The sequence below is a fragment of the Lithobates pipiens genome, unplaced genomic scaffold (genome assembly GCF_037356315.1).
Source record: "Lithobates pipiens isolate NorthernLeopardFrog02 unplaced genomic scaffold, aLitPip1_a1.2 Scaffold_22, whole genome shotgun sequence".
NCBI classification, from domain to species: domain Eukaryota; kingdom Metazoa; phylum Chordata; class Amphibia; order Anura; family Ranidae; genus Lithobates; species Lithobates pipiens.
Genome location: NW_027507784.1, coordinates 326155136 through 326177881, shown reverse-complemented (window position 1 = coordinate 326177881; position 22746 = coordinate 326155136). Strand labels below are relative to the sequence as shown.

The 22746-nt window shown below is 45.3% G+C and overlaps 1 protein-coding gene across 1 annotated transcript; it reads right to left on the bottom strand.

Annotated features, from left to right (window-relative positions):
• Positions 1-136: 136 nt before the first annotated feature.
• On the bottom strand, positions 137-22640 carry IGFALS (insulin like growth factor binding protein acid labile subunit). Its single transcript, XM_077449566.1, has 2 exons — positions 22285-22640; positions 137-7670 (listed from the first exon to the last, which is right to left on the bottom strand). The coding sequence occupies exons 1-2, from the start codon at positions 22301-22303 to the stop codon at positions 5854-5856; spliced, it is 1836 nt and encodes a 611-aa protein (XP_077305692.1). The 5' UTR covers positions 22304-22640; the 3' UTR covers positions 137-5853.
• Between the last annotated feature and the right edge of the window lie 106 nt (positions 22641-22746).

The following is a 22746-nucleotide window of genomic DNA, read 5'->3' as shown; positions in this document are numbered from 1 at the left end:
GCTACGGATCCGAACACACACCTTTCTGCATTTGGATCCATTCAGACAGCATTCTTATGAATAATCCCTTATTGAACAATCAAAATGATTTCATACATGTGTTCCCTATGTACAAAATTCATATGAGTCAGCAAGCTTGTTCACAACCACTGTACAATTTTTATTTGACAAAATAACAGAAAATAAGCAGCTCTTGTTTTTGCGTAATATTCGCGTTTTTTTAGCAAATCCGCTATAATGTTTTGTCCATGTAGAGAAAAGTTTATATACAGCCGCCTCTGCCACCAAGAAATGGTCAGTGTGTTACCCCCCATCCTAATGGGCCAAATCAGTCCTTCCAAAAAACAAGCCTTGGTTGATGTTTACCGCTACCTCCCCCTTATCCATGCATTTTGCGCTGGAAATAAAAGAAAAGTGCTGACAAAGAATAATCTCACCCGTGCCTCTTTCCACCTAAAACTGGCATTCTTGGGCATTGTTATATAATTAGGGTTTGTACAGACTTCAGCTGATAAAAAACAATGAGCTTTTTCAGTAGCTATTTGGAAGCTTTAAAGCACACTTTATCTCCTATATGGAATTATTTAAAGCAGAACTTCAGCCAATAAGAGCAACATGTAAATGAAATAACAAAAACAGCTTCTGCTGCTTCAGCTTCAATCCAGAGATATTTTCCCGCAGTACCTTTTTTCTGCCACTGGGTGTCCTCAGTTTGATGTTCAGTATCATTCAACCCAGGTCATCCTGGACCAGCCCCCAACCTGTTACTGGACAGTGAATAGAGAAGCAGCACAGTGATGAGGTTGTCACTGTGCTCTCCCCTCCTATCACCATGATTCTTGTCAGCACAAGATCTGATTGGCTGCTTGTGCTGCTTCTTCCTTTCACACTCTAGCCCTGCTCTACAGGGACTGCAAGGCACTGATATCCGGTCATATTTAGGTGCTGACACTGTGTGAATTTAATATTTGTTTTTAATAATGTATTAGGCTGGGTTCACACTGCAGCATGGAGTGGCTCACAGCGGGGGTCCAGCACGTCTCCGTTCACAGTTTCAGGTCCAAATTCAACCTGAATTTTTGGTTGAATTGGGATCTGAAATGGACCGGAAGACGCACAGGACTCCTGAGCAATTCCCTATCCCTCCTGTGCTAATCCCTGTGCTCCCTATGGAGCCGCTCCGGAGATGTGTGAATGTGCTCCATAGAGAGATGGTCACAATCTCCTGTCATGCGAATTGGATGTGAAGAAAACCACATCCAATTCACAATAGTGTGAACCTAGCCTTAATAATTACAGAGCTACATTAATTTGTGTCTTTCATATCCAAGTTCAGCTTTAAGGAGGCTTATTTGGGACTGAGTGCCATACTAGCTTACAACTCATCCCACTTATACCTACCAGTGGCGGCTATTTGCCGGTGAATCCGGCACTTACTCCATCGTGGCGGGTTTCAGGCAGCGTGGTGCAGTGGCTTCGTGGCGCTTTCTCCATAGTGGCTTCTGGCTCCTCCCCTCCTCCACATAGGCATCCAATAGGATCGCCTGTCCTTTCAGCTAATCATGTGACTGGTGTCAAAATTAGCTTTCTGATTAGTCGGGAAGTGGACCAGTGTTACATTAGCGAATATTCATTCGCTGTTGTAACACACCTGGGTGGGATCGGATCGCACTCTCTGCAACCCAAGCCCACTCTATATTGAAGCCTTTTAGAGCCTCTGGCTCTAATCAGTGCTTCAAAAAAAAACAGCCCCCCCCCCTGCATTGGAATCTATGTGCCAATGTCCTGAAAGGGGCCGAACACATGGGGGTCAGCGATGGATGGGGGGCGCCCTTAAAGCCGCCCATAATACCTATCTTTCCAGATCTAACCAGACCTCATCCCCATTCTTACGGGAGTCAGGCCACGTGTAAGCTCTAAGTTGAATGCTGTCAGAGCTTACACAGGGATGATGTTTTTTTTCCTCGTCTCAGGTGACAGTGTTCAGGCTTGGTAATTGACCCCTGAGGCCCAAACACAGCATCCTGAGATCAGGTTCTATGCTCCCCCATACCAGGCAATAGATTGTTGGGTATGTGAGAGGAAGGTGAGTATAAGTGGGTAAGGAGATGGGCTAGGTAGGACTAAATGGACAAAGCAGAAGAGTCTCTTTAATGTAGAACATGATAGCAGTGCTGACTTTCACTAGAAGATGCTTCTAGCAGGCTTAGTTGGGAGTGATAGTCAGCATTATTATAATAAATCAGCCTAAAACAAAAGCTGATTTAAAAAACCTGCTAGAACTGACCCGGCCCACCTACCGGTACCTTTTGGCAGGAAGGCAGTAGCCTTATCAGTATGTTATTGGACTGAATGAAGCAAGCAAAATGTTGCCATATGCCACCTTAATGCAAATAGGGTCTTGGTGGGTATCATACCAAGAATTTCAGTGTAGATATATAGAAATCCTAACCACCATGCTAGCCACCTGAATTTTATTTTCAAAAGTGGAAGAGGAATACAATTAGTTCTCAGGTTTGTTTAAAATATTTCCGTTAAAATCGTTAGGAATACCTGAACCCCACGCTTGGACTAAACTTGGCATAAAAACGGTGGTCCAGGTGATCTCCACTCAGTCGCTGGTTCCATTTTCTAAATTGATCTCTGACTTCAATGCCCCGCCAAGCTATTTTTTTAGGTACCTCCAACTCTCCCACGCCTTTAGTCACCAATTCCCAAACCCCCCCATCCAGATCATTCAATCCGCCCTGGAGGACCTCCTCAGGTCCGGATGCACACATAAGCCCACCTCACGACTCTATTCCCACTTAGTATTGACCTCCCTTCCCACTTTGGAAAAACTTAGGAATAAATGGTTGCACGACATCCCAGACTTCGACAATGACGATTGGGATGACGTGTGGGACTTTCCTTTTAGATCCCTGGTCTCCCTGAGAGATCGACTAGTACAATTCAAGATGGTCCACCGTGCATACTTTACCCCACATAGGCTACACAAAATGAACCCCACCTCCCCCCCCAGCTGCTGGCGGTGTGGGGAGATACCGGGGGACTTCACCCACATTTTCTGGACCTGCCCACCCATTACCGAATACTGGAAGGAGATACTAAAGGTCATTACGCAGGTCACCACCATATCGATCCAACCCTCCATAGCAATTTGCATACTGGGCCTGATAGAGGAACTGATTCCCACTGTGGCTAACCGTACTCTGGTCGGGTTGCTTCTCTTTTACGCCCGCAAAGCCATAGCCCTTAGCTGGCGTAAGCCCACTCCTCCTCCCCTCTCTCTGTGGAAACGGCTAGTCAACGACAGCCTGCCCCTATACAAAGACTGTTATGCCAATAGGGGTTGCCCCCAAAAATATAGTAAGGTCTGGTCCAAATGGCTGGCAGATCCCTCCACGGCTTCTGACTTCCCCCCTTCATAAATCTTAAACCTGACACCCTCACCCTATGAATAGGAATTTGTGATAGTAAATGTGCTCTCTGTTTGGTGATCGACGTTCTAGCCCCATGGCGCCATATTACCCTTGCATGTCACAGGCTGGGACCATCGTGAGATCTCGAGCTCACTGATATATTACTAGTAATTGATTGCCTCATCCTAAGTCTTTGCGGGCTCCAAAGCCCATTATTGTCATGACCAATGTGTGCTGCCTCTTTTTTTTTTTTTTTTTTTTTTTTTCTCTCTTTTTTTCTTTTTTATTAGTTTTGGTTTTGTTAGTTGTCTTTGTGTTTTACTGTTAAATGTTACGAAACTCAATAAACAGATTTACAAAAAAAAAAAAAAAAAATCGTTAGGAATGACTAGGCTCATAAAGTCTACTTGTTTCAGCTTACTGTGGCTTGCTTGGCTTTCTGTGTCTAAATTCCAAGATCTGTATATCTGTTTTGTGAGATTATCTAAGGCAGTGGTCTCCAAACTGTGGCCCTTTTAATTCAGCCCTTGGGGCATTATTCCCCCCACTGTCAGCAACAGTGGGGCACAGTTCCTGCTACTCACAATCGGGCACTATTCCTCCTACTGACACCATTGATGGGACACTATTCTTCCCACTGACACCAATGATGGGGCACTATTCCTTCCACTGACACCAATGATGGGGCACTATTCCTTCCACTGACACCAATGATGGGGCACTATTCCTAGAAGCTAGAAGCACCAATGATGGGGCACTATTCCTTCCACTGACACCAATGATGGGGCACTATTCATGACACCAATGATGGGGCACTATTCCTTCCACTGGCACCAATGAAGGGGCACTATTCCTCCTACTGATATCAACAATGGAGAACTATTACTCCCAATGGCACCAATGATGGGGCACTATACCTCCTATTGATACCAGTCATGGGGCACTATTACTCCCACTCGCACCAATGGTAGCGGATTATTCCTCCCACTGACACCAATGATGGGGCACTATTCCTCTAATTGATACCAATGATGGGGCTCTAATTCCTTTCATTGATACCAATGATGGAGAACTATTACTCCAACTGACACCAGAGATGGCGCACTATACTGCCTACTGATATCAATGATGGATAACTGTTACTCCCCTTGGCACCAATGATGGGGCACTATTCAACCCATTGACACCAATGATGGGGCATTATTCCTCCCATTGACACCACTGATGGGGCACTATTCCTTAGATTGATACGAACGATGGGGCACTATTACTCCCACAGACACTAATGATGGGCCACTATACCTCCCACTGACACCAATGATGGAGCACTATTCCTGATATTGATACCAGTGATGGGGAACTATCACTCCCCCTAATACCAATGATGGGGTATTGTTTACTCCCACTGGCACCAGGACATTTTCTTCTCCCTCTGACCACAGTCCGCCTCCCCTAAAGTCTGAAGGACAATAAACTGGCCCTTTCTTTAGAAAGTTTGGAGACCCCTGATCTAAGGCACTGCTGCCTCTGACTGCTAGTCTCACCAGATTGTTAGTGAGAGTTGGTGATGTCTCTACTGTGCTGCTCACTGTCCTCTAATTCGAATTCCAGACAAAATTTTTCATTTTCAGTTTTGGATAGCGTGGGAAGGGTTTGGGCTCCTGTTAGGTTTATTTTTTTTTATTTGTGCCCCTAGTGGGTAGATTTTGTTTTAATACCTTCCACTATGTAACAAGAAATCTCTCTGTTTTTGTATTTGTACCTATCAAACACACATGGGGAATAGTTGAAACATTTGGACAATGTTCTTAATGCTGTCCTTGACTTTCTGTTTCATGGACAACTGCACTCTACCATTTCTTGATAGGCATGATCAAAAGAAGTCTATTGCTAACCTACTTTAACTAAAACACCATTAGATGGACTATGAACTGATATTTCATGATGATGGTAAGATCTGCTAGTTTCTTGCACGTTTTGTGGCCCTCAGTGACAAAATGTCCACCCAAAGTTCTTAGAGTAGCCATCATGGTGCCCCAAGCACATGTACAATGAATGGTGATGCCCTTTCAACCAAGTTCCATCCTTCTTCTTGCAACTCAATGTGTGATTTTTAGCATATAAATTGAATGCAAAACATGCAGCATACTGTCTACTTTGTATTTTGAGCTTCAACTGGGCCATGCAGTTCAGAAGTCAAAAGCCCCTGGAGAAAGAGGAAATAGCCATGAGCTATCTGAGCTCCAGAAAATCAAACAAATATTTTCAGTGTCCCCTCTACTTTCACTTTAAATGAGAGATGATTTCACTTTCTAACTAATTTTGTAGACATGCTATATAAAAACCTGTCTCTACATAGATGAAAAAGTAGAAAGTTTGTTCTTGCGATTCAACCATTCTTTTATTTTGCCAAGTAGCCAACTCGATATTATCAGGGGCAATGAGAAAAGTGTTTATCAGTTAAATCCCGCAAGTCCAGGCCTACAACCTCAGGAGGACTGGCACAGGTGATGTTGTTGTAGATGTAACTTGGAGGACTGTTGTCATCACCCTCTGACATAGACTGCACCAGCCGTGGGACAATAGTGGCATTTCTTAAGCAAAAGTTTCGGAGGTCTTTAAGGGGGCAGCTGCAATCCCAATGATTTCCATATAACCACAGCTGCTCCAATGGGGAGTTTGTGAGCAAGAAACTAACAGAAATGGTTTTCAGGGGGTTCCGTTGTAGACTGAGATACCTCAAGTGAGACAAAGGCTGGAACACATCAGCAGCTATGGAATTCAGTTGGTTATCCGAAAGGTCAAGCCAATGAAGCCTCTGAAATGGACTGAAAGTCTCTGAAGAAATAGTTAGCATTTGATTATTGGAAAGAAGAAGGTAAGAGAGGTTGTTTAGCCCAGTGAAAGATTTGGCCGAAAGCTGGGTCAACCTATTGAATCGGAGGTCAAGTTCAAGCAGATCTTGAAGGTCAGACAAGCTGTTATCATCTATAACCGAAATTTCATTCCGCTGGAGAAAGAGCCTCCTGAGATTTGAAAGACCTGAGAACATGTGTGGTTTTATTTTGCTGAGACAACTGTTTTCTAAGTGCAAGCTGTGAAGCTTGCCAAGACTGCGAAAAGAATGTTCTTGGAGAGTTTTGAGACAGTTCCCAGAAAGGTTCATCACTGCCACACTGAGAAGTCCAGAAAATGCCCCAGGACGAATCTCTTGAATGCTGTTGTGGTTTAAAGACAGAAACTCTAGTTGACCCAAACCATCAAATGCCCTTTCTGTGAGACTTTTAATTTTATTATGCCCAAGATTTAATTCCTCTAAAAACTGGAGATCTTTGAAGACCCTAGGCCTAAGACTTGTAAGGGAATTGTTGGATAATCTCAAAACATGAAGGCTCAACAACCCAACAAAGGTGTCTTCTGATAGAGCTGACATACGATTATGAGAGAGATCCAGCCACCGGAGGGATTTCATGCCTACAAAAGCTCTTGGAGCAATCGTAGAAATAATGTTGTGGTTAAGATACAGTTTTTGGAGCTTGTGTAGCTTTGTGAAGATGTGAGCCTTTATTCCTCTCAGAAGGTTTCCACTTAAATCCAGCTCCTTGAGCTCAACCAGACTCAGGAACAGAGGAGGATGTAGATAGGTCAAGCGGTTTCCAGCCAATATAAGCTCTCGTAGATTTGGTAGGTCATGAAACACTGTGTCTGGGAGCACCACCAGTGAATTCCAGCCCAAATTCAGGTACCAAAGGTTTGAAAGTCCCGAAAACAAACCATCTTCAATTTTTGTGAAGTAATTGTTGTTGAGACTCAAAGACACCAAATTCTGAGTGTGAAGAAAAGTATTGGGAGCCAGAAACTTCAACAAGTTCCTTTCCAAGTGTAGGTGGGCCAAAGACTTCAGCCCATGGAGGGCATGCTGTTCCAAACTATTCAAGTGGCTGCTCTGCAGGTTGAGAAAATCGAGCTGAGACAAATTTTTGAATGCCTCCTTTGGCAGCATGGTGAGGTTGTTGCCATCAAGCCATAAAGATCGAACGTTAGTGGGAAGTTCATCAGGAATCCGGGAAAGATTTCGGGAGCTGCAGAAGATGTTGTACTCATCATTGTATTCATAGCTGCACAGACAGGGAGTCGGACATTTGGTCTCTGAACCTACTAAAGCTGCATCTCCAACAGAAGCCCTGGAATCAGAGGCCAAAGCATTCCTCGATATGAAGGAGTAGAAAATGACCGATGTCACAAAGCCTGAATGGATGAGAAATTTGTATCATAATTAACAGGGGGAAAAAGCAGGTAAGAAAACAAGCTTATCATGTACCTGAAATAAAAAAAAAACTCTTGTGTAATGTCCCATGCAAAGCAAGATCACACATTTGTAGATTAAAATGTTTCAATGCAGAAATCCTATTAGCCTTTCTTTAAATCATGTTGTAATTGTATTGTAAAATCACTGTTTTTGCAACATTATTGTAAGGTTTTAGATACATCCATTACCAGGACACGGGGTGTAGCAACCACAGAAAACTGACTGAGGGTTTAACCATTCCCTTACTCCACCTTTTTCAACCTGGGTTCTTCCAGAGGTTTCTAGGGGTTCCTCAAGCAGTGGGCAGTGGCAGGTTGATTTCTTGCCTGACCATCAATGTCAGGGAGAAGTACATTGGCCATCAATGTGTGGGGGCACGTCTTCACTGATCAGCAATGTAAGGGGTTTTACTTCACTAACCACCAATGTAAAGGGTACTTAACTGACCACCAATGCAAGGGGAACTTCTTCACTCACAACCAAGTTGTATAAAGCCCCATACACACCATCAGATTTTCTGCAGATTTTTTTCCTTCAGATTTACCAAAACCATATAATATGAGGTCAAACTTTAGGAGTTTCAATGTGTATGCAATCAGACAGGCCCTTGCACTACATGGTTTTGGTAAATCTGAAGACAAAAATCAGCAGAAAATCTGATAGTGTGTATGAGGCTTAAGGCTGTGCCACACTGATATGACAAACCCTCCGACATTGGGAACTCATGTCTAGTGATGGACGAACTTCCGACGGGACGTTTCGCGAAAGCGAAATGCGAACGGACCCAAACGTTCGCGAAACCGAACGTTCGCCGCGGGCCCCATTGACTTCAATGGGAGGCGAACTTTGCAAACCTTCATGTCGAATTTGCGGCCACGTGGTAATTATTAGGGGGTAAAACGTAGTCCCACCATCTGGACAATGACATAATACATGTATGAGGTGAATTTGGGATCGATAACTACAAGCATTTTTATTTTATTTGGGAAATTGTTCTAACAATTCAGGACTATGGAGCTAATGAAGGCAATGGAGGAGAGGGAAGGTCAGGGACCAGGGTAGGCAAAGAAGAGGGTGCAGGAGATGATCACCAGCAGCGTGACATACCGGAATGACACATGCACCGTGATAGAGGCATCTGACAGCAGCACCGTAATACAGAGCACTGACAGCAGCACCGTGACATACAGCGCTGACAGCAGCACCGTGACATACAGCGCTGACAGCAGCACCGTGACATACAGCGCTGACAGCAGCACCGTGACATACAGCGCTGACAGCAGCACCGTGACATACAGCGCTGACAGCAGCACCGTGACATACAGCGCTGACAGCAGCACCGTGACATACAGCGCTGACAGCAGCACCGTGACATACAGCGCTGACAGCAGCACCGTGACATACAGCGCTGACAGCAGCACCGTGACATACAGCGCTGACAGCAGCACCGTGACATACAGCACTGACAGCAGCACCGTAAGCAGCCCCAGGAGGAAGTCAGCACAGCACAGGGATGGTGTGATCCCCTCATAATAAGAACCCCCAGGAGGAAGTCAGCACAGCACAGGGATAGTGTGATCCCTTCATAATAAGAACCCCCAGGAGGAAGTCAGCACAGCACAGGGATATCATAAGCAGCCCCAGTAGAAATATGACACCGCTCAACCTCTTCAAAGAGGAGGGTAGGGGCATATAGTACGGTGTGCTTTTTTGGGTCAAGGAAGTGAGCCAAATGAATTAAGAAGGTCTGTGTGCTTGATTAAAAAAATAGTTTATAGACATATACATGGTCTACTGGTCACATGTGTTGAATTCCTCCGAGATCCATGCCTCATTCATTTTTAGAAATGTGAGGTAGTTAACACTGTGGTGAGCTAGGCGAGTACGCTTATCGGTCACAATCCCCCCTGCTGCGCTGAACGTCCTTTCGGACAGGACACTGGATGAGGGGCAAGCCAACAGTTCGATTGCAAATTGGGCAAGCTCTGGCCAGAGGTCAAGCCTGCCCACCCAGTAGTCTAGGGGTTCATCACTCCTCAGAGCGTCCACATCGGCCGTTAACCCAATGTAGTCGGACACCTGACGGTCTAGGCGTTCCCTGATGCTGGATCCGGATGACACCTGTCGATGGGTCGGCTGAAAGAATGACCTCATATCCGAAGTCACCAACACATCTTCAAACCGGCCTCTTCTTGCAGGCGATGTTGGATTGGTACCCGCAAATGCTTCTCTGGGAGTGGGAATTGCTCCTCTGCCAGCGCACGCAAAAGCAGAATGCAGCATTTCTCGAAGCAAGGCCTGGAAGTGCTGCATTCTGACAGCCCTCTGCGACGGCGGTAACATTTCCGCCATTTTGTGTTTGTACCGGGGGTCTAAGTACGTTGCCACCCAGTACTGGTCCTTGACCCTCATGCTTTTTATACGGGGGTCCCTATTAAAACACTGGAGCATGAAGGCCCCCATTTGCACTAAAGTGGAAGCGGTGTGGTGGCCTGGCTCCTGCTCATCATCCAGGATAATGTCGTCCTCTTCATTCTCCTCTCCCCATCCTCGCACAACAGGGATCCCAGAAAGGTTTAAAGCATGCTCTTCTTGCTCCTGCTCATCCGCCCCGGCACCATCCTCCTCTGACTCCTCATCAGACTCCTGTTGTTGACTTGTCTCAGATAGAGTAGCCCCCCCTGGGAATTCATCCAGCATTGCGACTTCCTCATCTTCCCGCTCCTGCTCCTCCACAGCCTGATCAATGACACGACGCAATGCACGCTCCAGAAAGAAGGCATAAGGTACCATGTCACTGATGGCGCCATGGCTGCGACTGACCAGTTTGGTGATCTCCTCAAATGGCCGCAGAAGTCTGCATGTGTCGCGCATGAGCAGCCACTGGCGCGGTGAAAAAAAACCCAGCTCCCCAGAACCGTTTCTTTCGCAGAGTTCATACAGGTAGACGTTAACTGCACGTTTCTGCTGGAGCAGCCTATCAAGCATATAGAAGGTTGAGTTCCATCGCGTCGGGCAATCGCAAATAAGACGTCTGACCGGCAGATGGTGTCGCCGCTGAATGTCAGCAAGGCGAGCCATGGCCGTGTAAGATCTTCTGAAATGGGCCGAGATTTTCCTTGCCTGCCGCAAGATGTCCTGGACCCCAGGGTATTTGACAAGGAATCGCTGCACGACCAAGTTTAAGACGTGTGCCATGCACGGCACGTGCGTGATTTTGCCCTGTTTCAATGCGCTAAGCAGATTGGCACCGTTGTCACACACCACTTTACCAACTGTCAAATTGAGCGGTGTTAGCCACTCATCTGCCTGTGAACGCAAAGCTGAAAGGAGTGCCGGGCCAGTGTGGCTCTTTGCTTCCAGGCACAACAGACGCAGCACGGCATGGCAACGTCTCACCTGGCATGTGGAATAGGTTCTGGGGAGCTTGGGCGGTGCAGTGGAAGAGACGCTAGCAGCGGAAAAGGAGGAGGCAGCTGAGGAGGAGAGGGAGGAGGATGGAGTAGGAGGAGGAGAAGAAGAGTCAGGCCTGCATGCAATCCGTGGCGGTAAAACCAAATCTACACGGGTGCCACGGGTTACATGCTTGACGGCCGTCAGAAGGTTCACCCAGTGGGCAGTAAAACTGATATACCTTCCCTGCCCGTGTTTGCTAGACCACGTGTCTGTGGTCAGATGTATCTTGGCACCGACACTGTGTGCCAGAGATACATTCACTTGCCGCTGAACATGGCCATATAGCTCTGGGATGCCCTTCTCTGAGAAATACTTCCTTCCTGGGACCTTCCATTGTGGTGTTCCAATGGCCACAAATTTGCGAAAGGCCTCCGAGTCCACCAGTTTATATGGCAGTAGTTGGCGGGCTATGAGTTCTGACAAGCCAGCCGCCAACCGTTGGGCAAGAGGGTTATCCGGCGTCATCATTTTTTTACGCTCAAACATTAGGCCCACGGAAGCCTGCCTTTTTGCAGAAAAATGTGAGCTTGGCGTGATGGAAGGTGGAGTGGAGGACAATTGTGAGGAGAGAGGAGAAGGAGAAGTAGAAGACGAGGCTGGACGGTGAGAGCCTGCAGTGTGGCTTTGTGTGTTCCGTTGCTCCCACTGGGCTCGGTGATGGCTGCTCATGTGCCTTCTTAAGGCGGTCGTCCCTAGGTGAGTATTGGGCTTACCGCGACTAACGCGTTGACTGCAAAGATTGCAGATGGCAACGCTATTGTCAGCAGCGGACACGTTAAAAAAAGCCCACACTGCGGAGCCATGTGCCGGTGTCCTGGGAGCGCCAGATGTGACCGTACATGGTCGATGACTCGCTCCTGATACATTTGCAGTCTGCTTTGTCCCTGCTGTGCAATGTAAGTCATTGCTGCTTCTCCTCCCTATCTGCTGGTCCATATCTCCCTCTGAACTCCCCTCCTCTTCCTCTCTTGTGGGCACCCACGTGACATCACTAGACACGTCATCATCAACGTCACCTTCCCCACCGCTATAAGTAGAGATCTCGGAGTAGGCAGCAACACCGGGGACCAACCTCCTCCTTGGGCTGATCTGGGTACTGGCGTCAGACTGCTGAGTAGCGCTTGTTGCTACCTCCTCTTCCTGATCCAATACCAAGAGTGGCTGCGCATCAGAAATGTCCTCTTGATATGGATCGGAAAATAATTCCAGTGACTCAAGCGGAAGGTATGTGGTGGTGGTGGTGGTGGTCGTGTTGTTGGTGGTAGTGTCTTTGGGGGTGCACATAGCAGAGAGTGAAGAAGAGGGTGCAGATCGAGAGGATGAGGAGGGTGCAGAAGAGTAAGGCTGAGCGAGCCACTCAACCAAGTCTGGTGCATCCTTTAAAGTAATTGAACGCACCTTCTGCAACTTCCCACTTTGGCTCAAGCCTGTTGCTCCTGCCCTACCCCTACCACCCCTGCGGAAGGGCCTGCCTCTTCCTCTGCCTGTCATTTTTTAAATGACCCTGTGACAAAACTCTTAGTCCCTATACCGATGAAGGACTGCTGCAGTATAGGGCAGCGGTCAGCAGTGGTGCACGTCAACCCTATCTATTGTGGACCGATAGCGGTCCTTACAGAACAGCAGACTGTACCGCACTCAAGCCTATGTACCGTAGCACCCTATACCAAGTTACCAGTCCTTATAAGAACTTTTGTGGACCAAGCAGGTTGTGTATTAGTGTTTAGCAGACTGTACGTCAGTCCCTATACCGCTGAAGGACTGCTGCAGTATAGGGCAGCGGTCAGCAGTGGTGCACGTCAACCCTATCTATTGTGGACCGATAGCGGTCCTTACAGAACAGCAGACTGTACCGCACTCAAGCCTATGTACCGTAGCACCCTATACCAAGTTACCAGTCCTTATAAGAACTTTTGTGGAACAAGCAGGTTGTGTGTTAGTGATTAGCAGACTGTACGTCAGTCCCTATACCGCTGAAGGACTGCTGCAGTATAGGGCAGCGGTCAGCAGTGGTGCACGTCAACCCTATCTATTGTGGACCGATAGCGGTCCTTACAGAACAGCAGACTGTACCGCACTCAAGCCTATGTACCGTAGCACCCTATACCAAGTTACCAGTCCTTATAAGAACTTTTGTGGACCAAGCAGGTTGTGTATTAGTGTTTAGCAGACTGTACGTCAGTCCCTATACCACTGAAGGACTGCTGCAGTATAGGGCAGCGGTCAGCAGTGGTGCACGTCAACCCTATCTATTGTGGACCGATAGCGGTCCTTACAGAACAGCAGACTGTACCGCACTCAAGCCTATGTACCGTAGCACCCTATACCAAGTTACCAGTCCTTATAAGAACTTTTGTGGACCAAGCAGGTTGTGTATTAGTGTTTAGCAGACTGTACGTCAGTCCCTATACCGCTGAAGGACTGCTGCAGTATAGGGCAGCGGTCAGCAGTGGTGCACGTCAACCCTATCTATTGTGGACCGATAGCGGTCCTTACAGAACAGCAGACTGTACCGCACTCAAGCCTATGTACCGTAGCACCCTATACCAAGTTACCAGTCCTTATAAGAACTTTTGTGGAACAAGCAGGTTGTGTGTTAGTGATTAGCAGACTGTACGTCAGTCCCTATACCGCTGAAGGACTGCTGCAGTATAGGTGAGCGGTCAGCAGTGGTGCACGTCAACCCTATCTATTGTGGACCTATAGCGGTCCTTACAGAACAGCAGACTGTACCGCACTCAAGCCTATGTACCGTAGCACCCTATACCAAGTTACCAGTCCTTATAAGAACTTTTGTGGACCAAGCAGGTTGTGTATTAGTGTTTAGCAGACTGTACGTCAGTCCCTATACCGCTGAAGGACTGCTGCAGTATAGGGCAGCGGTCAGCAGTGGTGCACGTCAACCCTATCTATTGTGGACCGATAGCGGTCCTTACAGAACAGCAGACTGTACCGCACTCAAGCCTATGTACCGTAGCACCCTATACCAAGTTACCAGTCCTTATAAGAACTTTTGTGGACCAAGCAGGTTGTGTATTAGTGTTTAGCAGACTGTACGTCAGTCCCTATACCGCTGAAGGACTGCTGCAGTATAGGGCAGCGGTCAGCAGTGGTGCACGTCAACCCTATCTATTGTGGACCGATAGCGGTCCTTACAGAACAGCAGACTGTACCGCACTCAAGCCTATGTACCGTAGCACCCTATACCAAGTTACCAGTCCTTATAAGAACTTTTGTGGACCAAGCAGGTTGTGTATTAGTGTTTAGCAGACTGTACGTCAGTCCCTATACCGCTGAAGGACTGCTGCAGTATAGGGCAGCGGTCAGCAGTGGTGCACGTCAACCCTATCTATTGTGGACCGATAGCGGTCCTTACAGAACAGCAGACTGTACCGCACTCAAGCCTATGTACCGTAGCACCCTATACCAAGTTACCAGTCCTTATAAGAACTTTTGTGGACCAAGCAGGTTGTGTATTAGTGTTTAGCAGACTGTACGTCAGTCCCTATACCGCTGAAGGACTGCTGCAGTATAGGGCAGCGGTCAGCAGTGGTGCACGTCAACCCTATCTATTGTGGACCGATAGCGGTCCTTACAGAACAGCAGACTGTACCGCACTCAAGCCTATGTACCGTAGCACCCTATACCAAGTTACCAGTCCTTATAAGAACTTTTGTGGACCAAGCAGGTTGTGTATTAGTGTTTAGCAGACTGTACGTCAGTCCCTATACCGCTGAAGGACTGCTGCAGTATAGGGCAGCGGTCAGCAGTGGTGCACGTCAACCCTATCTATTGTGGACCGATAGCGGTCCTTACAGAACAGCAGACTGTACCGCACTCAAGCCTATGTACCGTAGCACCCTATACCAAGTTACCAGTCCTTATAAGAACTTTTGTGGACCAAGCAGGTTGTGTATTAGTGTTTAGCAGACTGTACGTCAGTCCCTATACCGCTGAAGGACTGCTGCAGTATAGGGCAGCGGTCAGCAGTGGTGCACGTCAACCCTATCTATTGTGGACCGATAGCGGTCCTTACAGAACAGCAGACTGTACCGCACTCAAGCCTATGTACCGTAGCACCCTATACCAAGTTACCAGTCCTTATAAGAACTTTTGTGGAACAAGCAGGTTGTGTGTTAGTGATTAGCAGACTGTACGTCAGTCCCTATACCGCTGAAGGACTGCTGCAGTATAGGTGAGCGGTCAGCAGTGGTGCACGTCAACCCTATCTATTGTGGACCTATAGCGGTCCTTACAGAACAGCAGACTGTACCGCACTCAAGCCTATGTACCGTAGCACCCTATACCAAGTTACCAGTCCTTATAAGAACTTTTGTGGACCAAGCAGGTTGTGTATTAGTGTTTAGCAGACTGTACGTCAGTCCCTATACCGCTGAAGGACTGCTGCAGTATAGGGCAGCGGTCAGCAGTGGTGCACGTCAACCCTATCTATTGTGGACCGATAGCGGTCCTTACAGAACAGCAGACTGTACCGCACTCAAGCCTATGTACCGTAGCACCCTATACCAAGTTACCAGTCCTTATAAGAACTTTTGTGGAACAAGCAGGTTGTGTGTTAGTGATTAGCAGACTGTACGTCAGTCCCTATACCGCTGAAGGACTGCTGCAGTATAGGGCAGCGGTCAGCAGTGGTGCACGTCAACCCTATCTATTGTGGACCGATAGCGGTCCTTACAGAACAGCAGACTGTACCGCACTCAAGCCTATGTACCGTAGCACCCTATACCAAGTTACCAGTCCTTATAAGAACTTTTGTGGAACAAGTGAGTTGTGAATGTTTAGCAGACTGCAGCAGAAGGGCAGCAGTCAAGTATAATATCCTTTCTATATTTGGAAGAAAGAATATTATACATGTACAAGCCTATTACTGTACCACTGATACCAGTCCTGAAAAGAACCTTTGTGGAACTAATAATAACAGCAAGTCTTTAAAATTACCCTCACTGCCTGACAACACTGCTTCCTTCCTGTCCCTATACAAATTGGCAAAAAAAGAGAACGATTAGTGGTTACTGGAACAGCTCTTTTGTGGACCTTGATAGTAACAGCTAATGATGATGATGATGATGATGATGATGAAAGACTAATCTGGCTGTCCCTGTAGCATACACCGTCCTTTCCCTTTCTCTAAACTAACAAAAGACACTCAGGCTGCTGCAAGAATCAGCAGCACAGCAAACCTATCAACACCTAACACCTATACCAGTCCTGAAAAGAACTTTTGTGTACCAAATAGCTAGTGGTTTATCTCTCCCTACTCCACACAGGAACCTGTCCCTATCGTAACAGAAGAAAGAATGTAAAATGGCCACCGGATCGGGTGTATTTATAGGTTAGGGGGAATGTCCAAGTGTCCATGTGCTGTCATGTCTCAATTGGCTGTCCTGTATCACATGATAAACGTGTCACCAAAGGTTAAAGTTCTTGTATACATTAAACACGTAAGTCCGCCGCGGCGAACGACGGAAAAAGGCGTTCGAACGTGCGGACCGCGAATGTCGGAAATTCGCCGCGAAACGACCGCCGGGCGAAACGTTCGTCCATCACTACTCATGTCGCATGACGTGTGAAAATCAATGTTTCCCTATGGGAGCCTATCTTAACTGGTCCAACACAAGTCGGTCCGACTTTGACAATGCTCCCTGCACTACTTTGGTTTGACTTTGATCCTACTTCAGCCCATTGAATATCACTGAAGTTGGATCAAAGTGCTAACTGATCCGACTTTGGCATGCGACTTGTGCTCTGACGATCTTGAAGGAGAACTCCTTGCTAATTAAAAAAAAAACGGCATGGGTTCCCCCTCCAAGAGCATACAAGGCCCTTCAGACTGGTATGGATTTTAAGAGGAAGCCCCACACCAGGAAAACAGCGTGGAAGTGCCCCAAAAATCCATACCAGACCCTTATCCGAGCACACAGGCCGGCAGGTCAGGAAAGGGGGTGGGGACGTACAAGCACCACCCCTCTTGAACCGTACCAGCCCACATGTACTCAACATGGGGGTGGGTGCTTTGGGGCAGGGGGGCCTATGCCCCCCCACCCTAAAGCACCTTGTCCCCATGTTGACGAGGACAAGGGCCTCTTCCCGACAACCCTGCCTGTTGGTTGCCAGGGTCTGCAGGCAGGGAGCTTATCAGAATCTGGAAGACCCATTTAACAAGGGGGCCCCCAGATCCCGGCCCTCCACCCTATGTGAATGAGTATGGGATACACTGTACCCCTACCCATTCACCTAAAAAAAGTGTCAAAAATAAAACACATTGCACATGTTTTTAAAGTAATTTATTAAGGCAGCTTCATCATCTCTTCCAATCTCTTCTCCCCTCTCCGGCTCTTCTGTGTCCTCAGCTGACATCTTCTGCCTCTGTCGGTTTTTCTCCCCTCTCAAGTTCTTCTCCTCTGTCTTCTCCCTCTGTTCTTCTTTCGAAGTTGACTCAGCGCTCTCTCCCGCTCAAATTCTGGGTGTGCGCGGTGTGCCACTACTTATATTGGCATGGGGCGGAGTCACTGTGTGACGTCACCTGGAGGCCCCACCCTTTATGACGTCACTGCCCGGGCATGATGGGCGGTGACGTCATAAGAGGCGTGCCTTCAGTGACCCTGCCCCATGCCAATATAAGTAGTGGTACACCGTGCACCCGACATTAGAGTGGGAGAGAATGTTGAGTCAACATCGGAAGAAGAACATAGGGAGAAGCCCGGGCAAAAAAGCCAGCAAAAGATCGAGAAGACAGCGGAGGAGACCCAGCAGAAGACAGTGGGCAGAGGGAGAAGAACCGGAAAGAGAGCGAAGAAGAACAGGAGAGGGGAGAAGAAACAACAGAGCAGAAGACATCAGCGGAGGACACAGAAGAGATCGGAAGAAATTACAGAGCTGCCATAATAAATTACTTTAAAAATCTGTGTAATGTGTTTTATTTTTGACACTTTTTTTAGGTGAATGGGTAGGGGTACAACGTACCCCATACTCATTCACATAGGGTGGGGGGGCAGGATCAGGGGGCTTCCAGATTCAGTAAGCCCTCTGCCCGCAGACCCCAACAAACCAATGGCCAGGGCCCTTGTCCTCATCAACATGCACCCACCCCCATGTTATATATACGGGATTCTGCATAGCAGGGAATAAAATCCAGCACATCCCTTAGTAAAAGCTGCATACTGTACAAACAAAAATGCTGGTTAGACACACATTTAACCCTTTGAATGCCTTACATTTTTAACCCCTTCCCAGCTGGTGTCATTACTACAGTGACAGTGCATATTTTTAGCACTGATCACTGTATTAGTGTCACACAAAGTGTCAAAACTGTCAGTTAGTAACAGTGTTAATTTTAGCAGCAAATTTCGATTTAGTTTTAGTCTTAGGACTAAAATGGTATTTTAGTTTTAGTCCCATTTTACTCTTCTAGCAGAATACATATTTTCCTGTTTTTATGAAGAAATTCGATTTTTCTAAATTATTTTATTGGATGTGATTTATAGCAGGAAGTAAAAAAAAAAATTTCAAGGGTTCCCCTGAGTTAAAACAGGGTTGAGAAAGGCTGCCTTAACCTAGCCAAAAAAAAAAAAAAAGCAAAAAATAAAAAAAGCAAAAAAATAAAAAAGGAAAAAAAAATAAAAGCGTTATATATTCTTTTCACAGGTATAACAGAAAATGTGAAAAGATTCTCGGTCTCCTTTAATAGGTTCTTTGGAGGTCAGATTACCTTTCAGGAATTCGCTCCCCCGCAGTTTAACAAATAGGGAACAGCTAGATACCGTTTGCCAATTTCCAGGAATCCAGAATTTAGCAAACTCATAAAATCCAATGTGGGCAATGTTTGTCCCTTACAAAGTAAAGAAGAGAAGGACAGATGTTGTTTAAATAGCCAGGCGGCCATATGAAGAGCTACCACTAAACACATCAGTGTTAGTTATTTTTACACCAGGGAGCCAAATATAGAGATTTTATTAGCGGACAATATGACTTTTATTAAGTCTGAGTATTGGGAAGGTTCAAAAAAATAAGCTGGCATCATGCTGCATTGCTGCTGACTCAGCAAGTCATGTGAGCTTATGGGAGGAGGGGTCATGTTAACTCTTTGGGAAGAGAGAAAAAAAATGAATACCCAACTAAATGTTATTTTTAAATCAGCTAAATACATTACAAGTGCAACAGAAAAAAAAAAAACACGTAAAGTCTTATATTTTTTTCTTAAAAAGCAGCCACAACCAGAGTAGAAAAGCCTTGTCCCCTGCCAGCACGCTGCACCCAAGGACCTTTGCTGTCTTAGCCCCCGTACACACGGTCGGAGATTCCGACTACCAAATCCATCGGAGTAATTCCGACGGATTAATTCCGGAAGAGGTCCGGAAGTGATGTTGCATACACACGGTCGGACTAAGTTGTCAGAAAATCCGATTGTACATAACGTGATGACGTTATTTCGTTAGACGGGATTACGTTCAGGCTAGTAGCCAATAGCTTTGGTCTAGGAATTTGAGTATGTGAATCTGAATCTGAGCATGCGTGGCACTTTGTCCGTCGGAGTAGGCTACACATGATCGGAGTATGTCCAATAGAAGCATTTTGTCAGAAAATTTTACCGGCAAGTTGGAAAACTTGGATATTCCGATGGAAACAGTCCGATGCAGACCACACACAGTCGGAATATCCAACAAAACGGTCTGATAGGACACATTCCGTCGGAATCTCCGACCGTGTGTACAAGGGCTAAGGCTGGATTCACACCTATGGCATTTTTAGTGCTTTTTGCATTTTTCAGCTTTGCACTACAGTCCATTTAATATGGTTTCCTATGGAACACGTTCTGTAGTGCAAATCTGAAAAATGCAAAAAGCATAAAAAAAATAGGTCTGAATCCAGCCTAAGGGAAAGCAGCAGTCACTCTGCATAGGTCTGAGTCAGAGCTAGAGTTCTCCAATCAGGAGGAAGCATCAGCTTTGCTGATTTCAGAGTTGTAGGTGTGACTCAGTAGAAGGTTAAAATGGGAGACATTTAGACTACGGAATAGCTTCCCTTCTCTTTATCTCCATAAATAGAGGGAAGTGTTCTATAGCCCACCAGGGGGGAACTGAGGCAGGGCTGACAACACTGCTCAGGTTTTCAGTGCAGCGAGGACAGGGTTGTCAGCTCTCTACAGGAAGCTGGCAGCTCGTTAGACTTCTGGCAGTTCAGCAGTCATTTTCCTGTACTTGCAGTGTTTTTAAAGGAATGAATTATTGGGAGAAATGTGCATGTATTGCAGAAATGTACTAAATATATATATATATATTTATTTTTCTGTGACATACACTTTAGGTTGCAGGCTTTAGAAAGGGGGGGGGGATTAAATGTTAAGGTCATGTTAAGGTTGGGGGTCAGGCAAGGAAGTCATTTATTTAAATTTGCACCGAAAGTTGCATTCAGATAACTACATTGCAAAAAGCCAATATAACTATATGCAGACGCCATAAAATGTACTTTTCTTTTAATATGAGTTTTGATGTTATATCGTCTGGCTGTTTTATACACAAATAGTGTGAATTTATGTTTTGTGTATAGGGTTGTATACACAAACAGTGTGAACAGTTTTTTTTTTCTCTTTATTTTTATTATTATTATTACTATTAATAATAATAATATTTTGCATTGGATTGTATACACAAATAGTGTAATCATAATATTGTGTATTGTGTATATGGTTGTATACACATATAGGGTGAGCTGAGTTTATAATTATTATGTATAGGGTTGTATATACAAATAGTGTGAACTGAGTTTGTTTTCTCTTTATCATTTTTGATAATAATAATAATAAAATCTCAGCTCACCCTATATGTGTATACAACCGTATACACAATATTATTATTATTACTACTATTAATAATAATAATAATAATAATAATAATAATATTTTGCATAGGGTTGTATACACAAATAGTGTAATAATAATATTGCGTATACGGTTTTATACACATATAGGGTGAGCTGAGTTTTTAATTATTTTGTATAGGGTCGTATATACAAATAGTGTGAACTGAGGTTTTTTTCTTTATTATTATTATTATTATTATTATTATTATTATTATTAATAGTACCAGAGTGGAGGACGGGGGGAAGTTTAAGAGAACAAGGGTGAGGGAGGGGAGGATGAGGGTAATGGGGGTTAATGTTATATGAATGTTTTTGTTTTTTTTTCTTACATTTTGTAAATGGAAAGTTATATAAAGAAGTTAAGTAAAAAAAAAAATATTAATAATTATAAATATCTATTATTATTATTAATATTATGTATAGAGTTGTATACACAAATAGGATGAGCAGAGTTTATTATTATGTATACAGTAGGGTTGTATACACAAAGAGTGTGAACAGAGTTTTTTTTAATTATTATTAATATTGTGTATAGGGCTGTATACAGAAATAGTGTGAACTGAGTTTTTCTTTATTATTATTATTATTATTATTATTATTATTAATAGTATTAGAGTGGAGGACGGAGGGAGAGTTTAAGAGAATGAGGGTGGGGGAGGATAATGGGGGTTATTGTTATATGAATGTTTGAATATGTTTATTTTTCTTAAATTTTGTAAATGGAAAATTAAAGAAGTTAAGTGAAAAATTATCAATAATAATAATATTGTGTATACGGTTGTATACAGAAATAGGGTGAGCTGAGTTTATTATTATTATTATTATTATTATTATGTGGTTGTTTTTTATTATTATTATTATTGTTCATTTTGTGTATAGGGTTGAGTTTATTCTTTCCTTTTGTGTTATGAGGATTTTTAATAAAATAATAGTCTATGCTTAGCAAAAAAGAAAACTCCGGCAGACTAACGCGAGGATCTATATGGACCATTTATTCCCCAGGCGCACCTTACGTGGCGCAGCCTTAGTAACCGCAATGAGAGCATCATTAACCCTTCCCATCCCGCAGTCTTCAAATGTCACCAAGTAGGTTTTAAAAAAAATTTTTTTATTTTTTTTGCCCTTGAATTTGTTTCCTAGGTATTTAAACATCTGCCCCCAGCCTGTACAGTTTTAACCCCCCCAGGTGTGTTCTAATAGACAGAAAGGGTCTCTTACCTGCACCTATGGGTCCCATGGTGGCTGTCACATAGCAGGACTGGTGTCCCCAGCGCTGGCACTCAGGACAATGCTGGGAATAGGCTGGGTGATATCAGAGGCAGAGAGAGGAAGGCTGCACCCGGCACAGAGCTCGCCTTGTTAACCCCTGCACTGCCAGGGACCTCCAACAAAGGTTTTTACATTAAACTCTTTGCCGAGCCGGAAGGGTCCCCTTCACCAAAACCTGATCGGACTGAGACCTCGCTAACTCTACGGCAAATAAGGGGTAGCGGAGACACCGGGCATCTACGGTGTCACCACTGGCAAAGGGATGGACCATTGTCTTTTAAAGTTATTACCTACTAGAGAGTTGGAAATGAGCCTAACCTTTTTTTCCATTTAACCCATTCCCTGCTAGAGGGCTGGGCGCAGGATGTACCATCGTCTTTTTAACCCTTCCTTCACCAGGGAACTGGCCAT